This window comes from Theobroma umbraticum, unplaced genomic scaffold, assembly GCF_002168275.2.
Source record: "Theobroma umbraticum cultivar Fairchild unplaced genomic scaffold, ASM216827v3 scaffold_67.0, whole genome shotgun sequence".
Lineage (NCBI taxonomy): Eukaryota > Viridiplantae > Streptophyta > Magnoliopsida > Malvales > Malvaceae > Theobroma > Theobroma umbraticum.
In genome coordinates, this window is record NW_018397262.1 from 8,380,177 (window position 1) to 8,395,340 (window position 15,164).

Genomic DNA, 15,164 nt, shown 5'->3' on the forward strand with positions numbered 1-15,164 from the left:
ATCTGTACTTATTTCTTTATATATATATATATATATATATATATATGTGTGTGTGTGTGTGTGTGTGTTTAGATATATCACCGACCATGTTGAGTTGCTTTAACCCAGAGGTACTACATCTCATGGGATTTAGTGTCAGCAGTGGGTTCGTATTATTTAATCATTTTTGAGCAAGTATTGCTTGAACAAAATATGTTCCTTTTGCTATTAAATAAAACATACCATTTTAAACCCCATCAATTTTATAAGAAAAAACTGGTTAATTTCATATACAATTTTTCAATTATTTTTCGTGAATCGGTTATATTTTCAAAAAGTGTTATACCCTTAATTTTTTTTTGATAAATTAAAAAAATATATTCTGATAATTTTACTAATTGAAATTAAGTGGTAATTCTATTTTAGAATAAAACTTATATATACGAAACTAATCACAAAAAAATATATTTCTAAAATACTATGTGAAAAAAAATTAAAATTATTCAAAAGAAAAAGTATATGTGGGCCATAGGCCATTTATTTTGGTTTTTAGACTATCCAACATTATTCGGTCAAATGCCCAGGGAATCATTCACATGGCTTTGTCATGGAAAATAATAGTAATAAATAATAAATAATAATAATAATAGTCAGAAAACACAGCCCCCACCCACCTTAAAAACGGTCACATTTGAAACGAAATCCCACTTTGTATCTCTCAGTTCATTTTCATGGTCCCTCCCTCAAATTATTCAATTATCACCCTCGAAACTACACCGTTTTTTGACCACCATTCCTCCCCACAAATTTGCCCAAATGTCCAAAACTCAAGTCTTTCCAACCGTTATGCTATAAATGATTATTAGAGTAACAAAATGCCATTCCTTTCTACTTTTTTAATTCTTCAAATCCCCACCGGCGCCTGTTTTCTAACGGTTTAAACCACATTTTCTCTCACTCTCTGTTTCTCATGAATTCTCTCAGACTGCCTTAACTTATGTATTGTTGATTACAACCTTTCCATTCTTGCAGAGAAACCAATTCTGGGTAATCCTTTTCCAATCCAAGAGTCTCCAACAGAACAAAAGCAATGCTACCAAGAAACCTTCTTGTTTTCTTGCTTCTCTTCAGCTTCAAGTTCCCATCTTTAGCATCGGCTGAAAACGCCACCTTTGATTTCCAGTCCTTCACTGTCAGGAACCTCACTCTTCTTGGCGATTCCCATCTTAAAAATGGGGTAGTAGGCCTCACCAGGGAGCTTGGTGTTCCTTCTTCGAGCTCAGGCAGCCTTATCTACAACAACCCAATCCATTTTTTTGACCAAGAATCCAATACCACGGCTTCTTTTACCACAAAGTTCTCTTTTTCCATCAACAATGTCAACCCGAGCTCTTTTGGTGATGGCTTAACATTTTTTCTGTCACCTGATAACCAAACTCTTGGGAGTCCAGGAGGGTATCTTGGTCTTGTTAACTCTTCGCAGTCGACCAAGAACAAGTTTTTAGCCATTGAGTTTGATACCAAGCTTGATACTCAGTTCAATGATCCGAATCAGAACCATGTTGGTTTGGATATCAACAAGCTCAATTCAATCAAGACAGCTGACGCAATGTTGCAAGATATTGATTTAAAGAGTGGGAATTTGATCACTGCTTGGATTGATTACAAGAATGATTTGAGGGCCTTGAATGTTTTCTTGAGCTATTCAACTTTAAAGCCTCCAACGCCATTACTATCTGTGGATATTGACTTGGCTGGCTATCTTAAAGAGGATATGTTCGTTGGTTTTTCAGCTTCAACAGAAGGGAGTACTGAAGTTCATTCGATTGTGAATTGGAGTTTCAAGACTTTTGGTTTCCGGCCTGTGAGACCAAGATCACATCCTCATAATGTATCTGATAGCTCAGTTACAATAATATCAGATGTTCCCGTATCAAATTCTACCAACAAGCACCACAAGAGGCTTGGTTTAGGACTTGGGATTGCCGGGCCGGCTTTCGTCTTTGTGGTTCTTGCAGTTTTTGGTTATGTTTCTGTGAAGAAATGGAAGGATATGAGAACAGAAAAGTGTCTCAAAGCAGAGATTTTGACAGGGCCAAGGGAGTTTAGTTACAAACAAATATATGCAGCCACAAGAGGGTTTCACTCAAGTAGAATCATAGGACGTGGTGCATTTGGAAATGTTTACAAGGCCATTTTCGTTTCTTCGGGGACTATTGGTGCAGTGAAAAGATCAAAACACTCCCATGAAGGTAAATCTGAATTTCTTGCTGAATTGTCCATTATAGCTTGTTTGAGGCACAAGAATCTGGTTCCTCTACAAGGTTGGTGTGCTGAGAAGGGCGAATTGCTTCTTGTTTATGAGTTTATGCCCAATGGAAGCCTTGATAAGGTGCTTCATCCAGAAGCTGAGAATGGCTTATTGCTAACATGGCCCCACAGGCAACATATTGCTGTTGGATTGTCCTCTGTCTTAGCATACCTGCACCAAGAATGTGAACAGCAAGTCATCCACAGAGACATAAAGACTAGTAATATAATGCTTGATGGGAACTTTAATCCAAGACTTGGTGATTTCGGATTGGCAAGGCTGATGGATCATGACAAGAGTCCAGTTTCGACACTTACTGCAGGAACTATGGGATACCTTGCTCCTGAGTATCTTCAATATGGGAAAGCAACTGAAAAAACTGATGTTTTTAGCTATGGTGTCGTCATTCTTGAAGTGGCCTGTGGTAAGAGGCCAATTGAGAGGGAGCCAAACAGCCAGAAAATGGTGAATCTGGTTGACTGGGTGTGGAAATTGCATGGTGAGGGAAGGATCACTGCAGCTGCTGATAAAAGGTTGAACGGGGATTTCAAAGAGGAAGAAATGAGGAAGCTGCTGCTTATAGGTTTGAGCTGTGCACACCCTGATAGTGCTCAGAGGCCTTCAATCAGGAGAGTCCTTCAGATCCTTAACAACGAGGCGGAGCCAATAGCTGTGCCAAGGATGAAACCAAGTCTCTCTTTCTCTTGTAGCTTAACTGTTGAGGACATTGTTTCAGATGACGAAGAAGGCAAAACAACTGCTTGAGTGTGGGAATTCGAAGCTGATCCTAGAGTCAGGTTTCATTTTCTCAGATGCAATATTCATTAATTGTTTGATTCATTCATTGTTCTTCTATATCATCATCATAGTGTTAACTACTTTGTTTTAGTTTGCTAATTAGAGACTAGGAGTTCATTTAGTCTGAGTTCAAAAGTACTGTATTGAACTATGTGGTCTCTGCTGTAATCTGAAGATATATTCCTCCCAAAGTTTTAAAAATGCCCTTTGCTCTGATCTGGCCATTGCTAGTTCATCTGATTAGTTTCTTTCCCATCTTGGCAATTGCAAAATTTCCGGTCGAGTTGGATTCAGAGTCTTGCTCCTTATGTACACAAAACCAACAAAGAAATGAAGTGTTTTCTCTAGTTTTTAATGATATTAAAGCTCGAACTCCTTTCACAGTGACATTGCAAGAAAGCCCCTGATCTTTCTTTGAGCTTAAGCAGTTCATATGATTGCTTAGATTTTTTTTTAGTTTTTCATTGTCACATGGCCTTGATAGGGTGTGTAATGTCCATGATTATAAGCTTTCCAGATCCTCCTACATGACCATTCATGCCCTCGTCGCTGTCGGCCACCCTGCCTGCCTCCCCTTCAGAGGTGCTTGGCATTTACCTTCACTCTTGTCCACTGCATTTTTTAATGGTTGGTTTAACTGTATACTTGGGAAAACAAAAGAAAAGAAAAAATGTGGCACAACCTGCAACAAGCATATGTAAACACAGTAAATTATCAAACATCACCATCCTCTTTAAATCTACAAGAATATCAAACTGCCAAGAGCATGCCAACCCCAGACATCATTTTCCTTGAAGGCTTTAAACTGCTATTTTTAGATTGCTTTGCCAGTGCCTTCTCTTCATCATTTATCATGTCCATGAAAGTGCATTCAAACTAAGCAAAAGGGTCTGCAAAAAAGCAGATATCAATGTGCAAATTACAAAGAAATTCTAATTTAATAAGCCCAATACACTCTAGTTACCCCTTTTACATAAAAGTTCTCCTAAAGAGTTTCAAAGTATCAGCTCTTCTGTTTGATGTGAGGAAAGGGCAAGGCCATGCCAAAAAGAAAAAGGTTTTACAAGCAGGCAACAGGGGGACCACATTTGAGTCAAAATTCATGTCATATTCAAGTTTCATAGTTGCTTCCTGAATAGTTCTCAGCTGCTAAAGTTAAGGCAGTTCCAGGTTTCCCACATGACAATTGAAAACTCTCAGCCCTTGGATCCACGTTTCAGTTTTCCTTCCATTTCAACCCTCCTGCATTGATCTTCCATATCTTTAACTTGGATTTAATCATGCTTTTGAATCTTATTGTCCACAAGTTGCTGGATCATCCTTCTCTACTGAACTGATCTTTGTAGGCTTCCATTTCATTTTTACTAATCGTTCGCAGTCATCATTGAAGTCCCATCTGATCCCTCATGACATAAAACCATCAGCAGAAACAAACAGGAAAGGTGTTTAGAATATCATTCAATGTCATGCTTAAACAAATTACATCATGGGGTATGCATCTACCATCCTTTTCTCCCATTAATATAAAGAATATCTGTCAATGATAGTGCAAAGAATATTGCTGATCCAATGTGATACAAACAATTCAAGGAGTGTAGAGAAAAGGAAAGTTTCCAAATTCTGGATTGTTTATTTAAGTGTAAAGGTTCCAATATGCTTCTGGGTCTGCATGACACCTACGCAAATAGCCAAATGGGCTTTCTTAGTACAAAGATAAATCTGAGATTCTTCACCAGCGGTGTAAATCTATTCCAAACCATCACATATTCTGTCAATCTTCCTATATTCTGGTCAAGGTGGAGCACTCACAAGTCACAAACTTTCTCACCCTACACTATGTTAATTTTTCTATATATCTTTGATCATCAATTATATATCATTAAACAATTTTTCCTTTTCTCTTTAAACTAGTAATGTGCAAAGGATATTTTGCATTTGTGATCATCTGTCAGAATCATTGTACTTCGGCAAAAGACTCATATATCAGAAGAATATAAGTTCTGAAACACTAGTAAAACAAGGGCGATAACATTTTTCTTTTTGTCAGAGGGGCATCAGCATAATTGGACTTCCTAGGTTGTAGAACATAGTTATAAGAGCAAAAACAATGGTTTAAATCATCAAATTAAGCATCTCAAAAAGCTCTGACCCCCATTCCCATATCTTTCTAGGCTTCTGTCGGGGATTGATCTATCATTTGTCTTGTTATTGACCAGATGATCATTAAAGAGCATATCAACAAAGATAGAAAGAAGGATCATAAGACTATATATTGAAACATTCTAAGATCCATCACTTTTAATTCTTCATTCACTGATCAGTTTTAAGAGCAGTAAAACACTTTACTTAATAGTAAATTAAGAGATCACAGGGTCAAGGAAAAATTTACAGCAGAGGTTATTGATGTGAAATGGGCATCATGATACTAGGAACATTTGAGAGAAGGGGTTAAAAGATGATGGTGACAGAAGAAGAGAAAGCACACTCCCAACAAAAGCAAAGACTTTCTTTAGCTAATGCCGGGTTGTGCTCTCTCTCTTCTGTCAACATAGTTATGATCTTCCCCATCTCTTCTCTTCTTCCACACACCATCCATGCATGGATTTCACCTTCTGTCACATGAAAATCATCATCAGAATCTAAACCAAAATAAGAGAAAAATACTAGCATTAGCTATATTGGAAGTGATCAAGAGAACATTTTCTCTTTCATATACATGCATGTATGCATGCATTCAAATCCGTTTATCATCAAACATAGGCATCTTTCTTGCAGAAAACTATAAACTACAATGCAAAAACATGCCTGTCTGAGGCATTTTAACTTCATGGAAACCTAGATATTTCAAACCCTTTTCCCAGAAAGAAAGAAAATGCATGCTAACACATGAATACCCAGAGTAACAAATTGCTTGTAACACAGATATACCCACAGATACTCACCTGAAAAACCCTTTGCTGCAAGTTCTTCACCACTTCTTTGAGCTCTAAGTAAACATATGTTACGACTTATAACAGCTTTTCATGGGGTTCTTAGGTCAAGGCATATCAAAAAAACCATTGAAACCCTTCACTCATTCCCTTTGAAAGCATATTTTCTTTCCAAAAAGAACAGAAGAAACAAGAAACAAAGAGAAGAGAAGAGTAACGTAAGAGTTTGTAACTCTAAAACCACAATGCCATGAACACTTAGGCAAAGCAAGCCTTTCTTTATACCAGCTTTTGTCACCGAATAAAACCAGTAATGCATGGCTATGACCGGCTACTGGCTGTTAAGTGGTCCCCTAAACAAAACCCTAGCGTTTTATTTTTTTTTATTCAATTTTATTTGACAGTTTCTAACTGAGAACCAGAGTTTCACTGTCACATTTATTATGGGTTTTACCAACAATTTTTATTTATTTACTTTTTTTTTTGGAATTTTCTTTGTTTGGAAATATGAAAAGGAAGGCTTTGTAAGCAATAAAATCTCATAACCAATTTTGGAGAGATTGTGACCGGCTATAGCAGGTGGCGTGCACGTGAGGAAGGGTTGCATCACGCGTGCTTTGTGGGTCAAGACCTTCTTTATCTTGGGACAATATGTGGGCTTTGAGATTGTGACACGTGGCATGCATGCATGGCAAGGCATCTATGATAACCCCATTTATTTATTTATTTCTTACATGACAAGGCATCAAATGCATGCATGCCATTTACCGCGATCGCGTGATAATTGATGACGTGATCATATGCGTTAAAACTTTTTTTATTATTATGTCGGTTCTCCAAGTCATCTGTTACATGTCACGAGTAAAATAATTATATTATCATAAATAAAAAAAAAATAACTTAAGATAAGTTGTAAGATTTATCATTAAAATTATGTAAAAGTATATAAAAAGATGATATAATATTTAAATAAGTTTTTAAATTATTTAAAAATATTTAAATAAATTTTTTTTATTACGTTTAATTAAGAATTTATTTATATATTATACCTAAAAGATTGTAAAGGCATTTATTGGACAGTATACCTTATTTTAGAAAGCTTGTCAAATTGTCAATATTCATAAACCCACTGGTACTGAATTCACCCAAATCATATATATATATTTAGTCATATATTTATGGTCTGGCAGAATACAATCTCTAACAGGGAATTTCCCTGGAAATCCTGACAATACTATTAACTTCCAGCAGTGCACTCTCACATGGGAAGTCTCAGGATTTCACCATCTTCATTCAACATTATTTCCTGTTTAGTGAAAGAACAGAAATGGCGAATTTCCTGATTATCATCTACTCAAGAATTGCTATGAACATGTCTACTTCTGAGCTAATTAACCAGCATGATCTACATGATTTGGCTACGATCACAGCCGTTGAATCAACTGATCAGTGGGATCCACTTAGCTGGAGAGCAGGGCATAACCAAGTGTGAAAGACGAGGTCAAACAACGTGGGGGACTATCAGGGCTTTAACTGTCCAACCCCACTAATCAACCCCACGCGAAGGAAGGTAACTAACTTAACTGCCATGCCACTTTGCTTCCCTTATAACTTGAAAACCCAGAGTTTGCTTTCAGTTTGGTAGCTGAGTTTCGAGAGATTTTTGAGGCTTTCAGGAAAGGAAAAACATGGGTTCTTTTTCTCTTCCAAAACTCTGCAAAAACAGTGCTTTGTTTTCTCTGGTTTTGATCTTCATGGTCATGGTTGCTGCTACTTCTTTTGAGTTCAAGGTTGGTGAAGAGAGAGGGTGGAGGAAACCAACTGGGAATGAGTCTGAAACCTACAATGAATGGGCTACCAGGAACAGGTTTCATGTTGGGGATTCTCTTCGTAAGTTTACACTATACTTGTGTCTACAAAAACAGTACAGTTTAGTAGCGGAAACAGATTAATCACTAGTTTTGTCACTTATGTTTTGCTTTTCTGTCATTAGATTTCAAGTACAACAATGACTCGGTGCTGGTGGTGAACAAGACAAGCTACACCAAGTGCAGTGTGTCTAATCCAATCTTTAAGTTCGAAGATGGGGACACTGTGTTCCAGTTTGATCGATACGGGTTCTTCTACTTCATCAGTGGGGAGCGCGGTCACTGCAAAGCTGGTCAGAAACTGATTGTTCGGGTGATGGTGCACCCTGCAATCAGTTCTCCTCAGCCTGCACCTTCACCTAATGGGGATGATGGATCTGATCATGATGGGGGTGGTTGGGACTCATTTTGGGGGCCGCCACCTCAGAATTCTACTATCAAGCTGACGGTTGCATCCTACTTCATGACTGCTCTTGGGGGCATGTTGGTTATTATGTATTTGCTAATGTAGTATATACTATCTAGTTTAGGAGCTCTTATTTGGTTTCGTTCCTTACCTCCATGGTTTGTTTTATTTGATATTCTTATAACTATTTTGTGCTTTCTGTTGTTTAATGACTGTTTCTGTCATGAATTTGGTTACAATGTAGTTTGATTTGTTGCCATTCTTTTGCCTTCTTTAGCCTTTCTCCCCTTTAGATTTATATACATCTGTTGAGCAAGCTTGAAAACAAAGAAAGGATTAGCCAGTACACGGGCAGTCAGAATCCAATGTCAAGAATATATAAATTTTATTTCATAGACAAATTGTTCATGTACAGAAGATGGCTTAAAAATTGCCATCAAAATGTGATCTCACACTTCTAAATTTTATCATTGTACTCAGTAATCCTAACATTTGTATACAAAAATCTCAATGTGAAAGTAAGAGGAAAAAGAGCTCAAAAAATGGCCTTTAATTTAAGCCTTGAGTTACAAATTAGTGGTTCTTCTAATCTTTTCGACTTTAAGAAGAGAATCGATGATCTCATCACATGTCAACTGCTTATTCGATGAATCATGTACTACATCCTCTGCCTTCCTTATCTTGGATTTTTCAACAGTCTCTGGAGTATGATCCAGTGCATTTTCTAGATGGAAATGATTATCCTCTTGCCTCTCCACTACATCCGATGGCAACAATTTGGTCTTCCATTTGATACCTACAGCCTCCGCTTGATCTGCGAACAACAATTCTGAGACAGGTGATTCGCAGATATCTTTATATGTTTCATAACTAGCAGCATGAGTATTTCCACCTTCCAAAAGTTGTGAAAGAGGATGCAGAACAGAAATGGCATCATCACTTCGTTCTAGGCTTTCCTTCAAAATCAGAAAGTCTAAGACCAATTCTGCCTTGCTGAACTGAACAAACACTGCAGTTTGATCCATTCGGTAGATGGAAATAACAGAAGTAGGGCCAAGGGTTTTGCAGATGCATTCTCTTATCACACTTGGTTTTAGTTTAGATGGGAATCCCCAGATTAAAACAATGTTCTTGTATAAAATCCGTGGAAACCGCTTTCTGAGGATATTAGAACCCAAAAATTCTGCAGTCCTGCTACCTGTCCTTAGATCAATAATATCTCCATTAATCCAACTCAGATATAGAAGGTTCATGTGCTTCTGGAGCTTTTCATTCTGGACTAGATTTTCAGAAGTTGAATAAAGTTGAAAATCAATGTCTAGATGACTACAGACCTGAGCAAACACACAGCCTGTCATAAAAGCATCGTAGCCAGCCTCATGCTTGGCTCCAGAGTTCCAATCAGAGGACCTGCAAGTTATAGTCTCAGTGTAAAAGGACCACCAGATGGCTCCTCAACTTGGGAGAGGCAGCAAGAGTAGCATTATTGATTCATTATAAATGTTCACATTCAATATGACGTGGCTGTGTTTAGTTAATTAGTCTTAAAAATGATACAGGGTAATGAGATCTCTCAAGTAAATTAGCGAAAATAAGCTAATATTAAGCTATATAATTCGATTGAAAAACTAGCCAGATTTTGATGGGGGAGAGAAAGGCGAAGGATAGAGAGGGAAGTGCCAGCTACTATGGTAAAATGAATCAAGGGCTTTTAACTAATATATTATAGAGAGTAAGTTAGGAAAGGGAAGGCAAACCTCATTTCATCCACATGGACCTCAACTTTAACACATGGCTGAGAAGACTGAACTTTACTTTTAAACCCATGAGCAATTTCTGGGCATAATAAGGAAAAAGCTGAGGACAATGATGTGCTTGATTTCTTCATCCGTCGCTGTAGTATGTTGTCAGCATTCAATAGAATTTTGGTGTCAATGATATTTGGGAAGTACTTGTTAACACAGGAGACAAATTCTTCAGCAGTCAAAGGAAGAGGACCTAGGAATTTGCTGTGTATGTGGGCAATATCTGTCTCACCACAATAAAAGCATTTCAGTAATCTATCAGACTAATTTGACATCTTCATCTAACTGAGACTAGTGTGCATACCCAGGATGCAATTGTGGCCAACAATCAACTTATTTTCCGAGGAAAGGAGATCAATCACATGACGGAACCCCACTGCAGCATGGATCTTCATTTCTGTACTTCTGTAATGCTCATTCTTCACCTCCTCCTACAGAAAATCAGGGCACAAGAGTAGAGTCATCACAACATGCAAATGATGCCACACCAAATGCAGCTGTCAGATTCATACTTAGTCTCAGTATCTAATTCAGCACCATCAGGTTTCTGCATGAGATGACATCATACAAACATCCATGTCTTGAAACTCCATTTTTTTTTTCTCTTAATTATTTGCTCAGCTTGTGAAATTAAAGTTTCAGAAAGTATTACCAGGCCAAAGACAAATCCATTCTACATCTGGAAGGAAACAAACATAATAGAATCTACAATTCTACCTTCTACATTTTAGAAACTCCTGTAACATATAACTATGAACTAGTGTTTTGTATAAAAGAAACAGTTGAATATTCACCATCTAATATATGGAACTAATTGACAGATCTTCCTCACAGATGTGATGTGTCTTACCACAAGTTTGTCCTTATCACTCTCTGAATCTGTAAAAACCACTAATTCTTGTGAAGAACTTTCACCATTGAAACGAACATAAACAAGATCTTTGAAATGCTTCCTTATGACCTGCAGGGTCAGTTTCCTAGATTAAATCTGATGTCCTCAGTAAAGACAAGATAAAGCCATTTAAAAGATAATTCTTGTTAACACCATATATTGATGATACAAGAATGAAATGGTCTTCAAGAATGTTTCCAAATGAGAGTCACAATGAAGAAACTGAATGTAGGAGATCAATAAAACGAGAAGACATTACAAACAGAACCAGAGAGAGATGCAACAACATTTACCATTCGTATCAGACTGAGTTGATGAGAAGTGAAACCATTCAAACTCAGAGCAGGACGCATCTTAAAGAAAACTGTTTGAAATTGTTGATTCAAGTCATTTGAAGCCCCTTGATCTTGAGGCCCTCTACTCCTATTCTGTAACAACTCATCACGCCATTCACTCAATCTTTTCTTCATTCTTTCAGTGAAGAGAACATCTGCCACTCTGACCAAGGGTACATCCATAGTCTCTCGTAAATTATGTGACGAATTCACTAACTGCTCTTCATAAAGTGATTTTAATCGTCTTCGGGCCTCATCTTCTTGTCCTCTGGATAAGTAAGATACTCCTGAGATGTGAATTCTCAAAGTAAGGACAACTTAGAAAACACAGACACAGAAAATGTACCTCAAGCATTAAAGGAAACAATGACGAATTGGGACATCAAAGATACATAAAATACCTTCATGTATGCAGGCATTGAAATCAAACTGGTATTTAGCCAAAAAATCCATTGACGTCGTCTGGCAGAGGAATTCATAAGATGGTCCATCTAGTGGAATCTCTTGACGAGGAAATACAAAGAAATTGTGCCTGTCAAGGGTTATTAAACAGTCGAATCCATTAATAAGAGACATCATTCAAAGATTCAATTTTGCAGATTAAAGGGGAACAAAGCAATGATCCTACACCCTTTCCTCATAGCAATTACGATGAATTTACACCAAAGTTAGATACATCATTCAAAGATTCAATTTTGCAGATTAAAGGGGAATGAAGCAATGATCCTACTCGCTTTCCTCATAACAATTACAGTGAATTTACACCAAAGTCCTATATTTTCTTGTTCTTTTTGCTCTCCCCTGTTCTTTGTTAACTTTGCCATACATAGTTCTCCACAAAGAGCTCAAATTGCCTTCGTTTTTTTCCTTCTCTCTTAATTTATCATCAATCAAACACTTAAAACAGCTCAAATTAAGCTAAAATCAATCATAAAAAACCATTTTTTTCTCTATAGTAACAAGAAATGACCCTTCTTTTCACCCTGAAATGGCATTAACAATATGTATAGAAAGAGCTTAATAAAACAGAATCACATGAGTTGGGAAGAGAAGACTAACGGGTGAGCAATGAACGATTGCTTAACCGAGTCCCAATGAAAAGGGCAAACTCCAAACTGAATAACAGCGAATTTCTCGGCCGAATCTTTGACTTTAAGATACCGAATATCGAACCGGTCAAACTCGAACGATTCCCGCCACGGCGCGCTAGTGACCCCCGTCATTTCCAAGTCGATGGCCACAAAGTCGGCTGCTCGCACGTGTGAACGGAGCTCAACGAGGGCCGAGTCGAAGTTGGATCTGGTCACGTGCTTTAGAGGGAACGTCGGGGAAGGGGAAGAACAGGTGCTGGTGCTGTTGTTGGAGAAGAACGCACGTGTTAGGAGACGTGAGAGGATTAAGGCCCTCTTGGGCCACTGTTTTGTGGTGTTCATCGGAGCATAGCGGTGGCATATGGCAGAAGCGGCGGCGGCGGCGGCGGCGGCGGTGAGGGCTGTGGTGGTGATGGGGTTTTAGAAGGGGATATCGAGATTTGGTTTTGGGTTTTTGGGCCGTGGTTGGCCTGGGGACTTAAGCCTTTAAGATATCGCAGGCATACGTAAAAGGCAAAGCAGTTGGCAAAATGATGTCGTTTCTCACATATTTTGGGATTTTCCTTCTATAATTATAAATAAAACTTTCAAATAAATTAAATTATTTTGAAATTTTTTATTATAAATATTTTTTTATTTAACAAAATTTAAATTCTTAATTACTATTTATTTTTATTTTCGACTCACATTTCATATACAACAACATATCTTGTAAAACATTTTTCACATCTTATAATTTAAAACAGTTAATATTTTTCTTTTCTAGTAAAAATAAAAAATATATTTAAAAAAAATCGAGGTATTTCTTTGAATTTAAATTACGACACGATGCTTTAAATGTGAGTAACTCAATTGAATTGCATTCATTAATATATATATATATATATATATATATTCAATATGGCATTTTAATTTCATTATTTATATGATAAAATAAATTATTAATTTTGGTTAATATTATAACTCAACATAATGCATAATAATTTCATAAAAGAAAAAGGGTCGTTTTAAGTGAATATTATTTGTTTATTAACTTGAATTAATTCCTTCTTTTTCAGCCTGCTTGAAGCAAAAGTATGAAGCTGTTAGAGTTTGGGATAGTTTTATCTCTGTTTTTTGAATTAATAATTATTTTAAATATGAATAAATCTCAGCTTTTTCAAGATTTTTAAAGCTTTGTTGGTTTAAATCAAACTTTCTAAATTTTTTTGTTTTTTTTTTTTTGAAATTGAAACTTCCTAAATATTAGGAACTCTTATTACATAAGGATTGTTCAGATACCTTTAAATACCTGTTCATGCAAGAACCTGAAAGTAGTTTGACATTGCAAAGTTAACGAAAGAACCTTACAGCTTTATGATCAGTGTGATGGGTGACCACCGTTTTTCCCGGAGGGATTGCGTCATGAAGAAGCAGAGCGTTGTGGAAGGAAAGAAGAGGGAGAGAGGGAAGGAGGATCCAGAAATCAATGCCATGTTCGATGCTGTCAAGAGGAGGAGGAAGGTCGAGAAAAGTTCTGAAGAAATCAGCTTGTTTGTCGAGAAAGTACTGGCTGAGCTCACGATCGTTGCTGAAGACGATGCACAGCTCAACAGAGAAGGCCCACCTGCCATCAACAAGCTCAAGAAGTTGCCATTTCTTACCGAGGTTTTGTCCAAGAAAAGCTTTCAGCTTCAGTTCTTGGATCATGGGGTCCTTACTGTCTTGAAGAACTGGCAAGAGCCCCTTCCTGACGGCAGCCTGCCGAATGCCAATATCCGTGGAGCAGTTCTGAACATCCTGGCAGATTTTCCGATCGATTTAGAGCAAGATTACCGACGAGAGCAGTTCAAGAGGAGCAGTCTTGGAAGGGCGATTATGTTCCTATCGAAATATGAGGAGGAAACAGTTTCCAACAGAAGGATCGCTAAGGATTTGATCCACAGATGGAGCCGAAGCATCTTCAACAAGAGTACAAGGTTCTCTGACCTGAGAAATGATGATGATGATATTCATGTTCCCGTGATGCAAAAGCCTGTGAGCAAACCTGCAATGGCGGAATTAAAGGCTTGTGATTTGGACGTCAGTGTTGCCAAGGAGCATAAGCTAAGTTCCCGATCATCTTCCATGAGGCAACATGTTACAAGGCCCGAGCCAGCTTCACTTGTTTATGCAGTACGTCCCCAATCTAAGTACAACCCAGAGATAGCCAGAACTTCTTCTAGACAACAACGAGTACAAGGAGACTCTCGCCAAAGGATAGAGCATAGGTTGAAGCAGTTGAAAGCATCCAGAAAGAAGCCGCTGCAAGCTGCAAAGCTTAGTGCTGAGGGTCGTCGTACGCTCCTAAGTGTGTGATGTCAAACAAGTTCTTATATGTTCTATTGTATCTTCTTGACAATTTTGCTGTCAAAGAAATTTTCTGTAAATTTTAAGTTGTTATAAATCAAGTTAAATTTTTTAACATCATTGTTTTTGTCTTTGCCATTGTCATGAGCATCAGTTTCTACCACCAAGCTTTCTAATCATCAACATGCTTTTCATGTGATATTTAGCAAGACTCATCATCAAAATTTCAGTTGATTGTCAAACCAAAAACATAAGCAGCTTGCTGTAAATCATCCCCGCTAAAATGATGATAACTCGATGAGTGTTCCCTTGCGGTTGAATAAAATACCCTGCAGTCCTAAGCTTGATAGTATTGCTTTCCTCTTTCTGGTGTAGTATGAAATGCAAAGAATTGTTCTGCCTTGCATACCCCAAGCCAAGG

At 37.5% G+C, this 15,164-nt stretch overlaps 3 protein-coding genes and 1 pseudogene across 4 annotated transcripts; 3 read left to right on the forward strand and 1 right to left on the reverse strand.

The window, feature by feature from the left end:
• Window positions 1–898: 898 nt before the first annotated feature.
• LOC110419385 (Concanavalin A-like lectin protein kinase family protein) lies at window positions 899–3,493 on the forward strand. Its single transcript, XM_021432403.2, has 2 exons — window positions 899–914; window positions 1,012–3,493. Exon 2 carries the CDS (start codon window positions 1,070–1,072, stop codon window positions 3,053–3,055), a length of 1,986 nt encoding a protein of 661 aa, XP_021288078.1. The 5' UTR covers window positions 899–914; window positions 1,012–1,069; the 3' UTR covers window positions 3,056–3,493.
• Window positions 3,494–7,269: 3,776 nt separating this feature from the next.
• On the forward strand, window positions 7,270–8,411 carry LOC110419879 (early nodulin-like protein 21). Of its 2 annotated transcripts, none has more exons than XM_021433008.1 (3): window positions 7,270–7,588; window positions 7,656–7,908; window positions 8,012–8,411. In XM_021433008.1, exons 2-3 carry the CDS (start codon window positions 7,707–7,709, stop codon window positions 8,395–8,397), a joined length of 588 nt encoding a protein of 195 aa, XP_021288683.1. In that variant the 5' UTR covers window positions 7,270–7,588; window positions 7,656–7,706; the 3' UTR covers window positions 8,398–8,411. The 2 variants fall into 2 exon arrangements, with proteins under 2 accessions (XP_021288683.1, XP_021288682.1); XM_021433007.1 differs by having other exon boundaries at window positions 7,695–7,908.
• A 255-nt stretch (window positions 8,412–8,666) lies between these two features.
• Window positions 8,667–12,874, reverse strand: AHG2 (Polynucleotidyl transferase, ribonuclease H-like superfamily protein). The gene is made up of 7 exons (XM_021432147.1): window positions 12,384–12,874; window positions 11,726–11,856; window positions 11,283–11,611; window positions 10,948–11,058; window positions 10,402–10,528; window positions 10,050–10,320; window positions 8,667–9,702 (listed from the first exon to the last, which is right to left on the reverse strand). Exons 1-7 carry the CDS (start codon window positions 12,755–12,757, stop codon window positions 8,859–8,861), a joined length of 2,187 nt encoding a protein of 728 aa, XP_021287822.1. The 5' UTR covers window positions 12,758–12,874; the 3' UTR covers window positions 8,667–8,858.
• Window positions 12,875–13,783: 909 nt separating this feature from the next.
• LOC110418918 (protein IWS1 homolog 1 pseudogene) lies at window positions 13,784–14,752 on the forward strand (annotated as a pseudogene).
• The last annotated feature ends 412 nt before the right edge of the window (window positions 14,753–15,164 follow it).

What these genes read in the sequence shown, in the direction of transcription:
- LOC110419385 (XM_021432403.2), top strand. Translation starts at nt 1,070, where the DNA reads ATGCTACCAAGAAACCTTCTTGTTTTCTTGCTTCTCTTCAGCTTCAAG.
- LOC110419879 (XM_021433008.1), top strand. Translation starts at nt 7,707, where the DNA reads ATGGGTTCTTTTTCTCTTCCAAAACTCTGCAAAAACAGTGCTTTGTTT. An exon ending in TCATGTTGGGGATTCTCTTC is followed by an intron (nt 7,909 to 8,011) that starts GTAAGTTTACAC and finishes TTCTGTCATTAG; the next exon opens with ATTTCAAGTACAACAATGAC.
- AHG2 (XM_021432147.1), bottom strand. Translation starts at nt 12,757, where the DNA reads ATGAACACCACAAAACAGTGGCCCAAGAGGGCCTTAATCCTCTCACGT. An exon ending in CAATGCCTGCATACATGAAG is followed by an intron (nt 11,612 to 11,725) that starts GTATTTTATGTA and finishes TTCACATCTCAG; the next exon opens with GAGTATCTTACTTATCCAGA. An exon ending in GTCCATGTGGATGAAATGAG is followed by an intron (nt 9,703 to 10,049) that starts GTTTGCCTTCCC and finishes TATAACTTGCAG; the next exon opens with GTCCTCTGATTGGAACTCTG.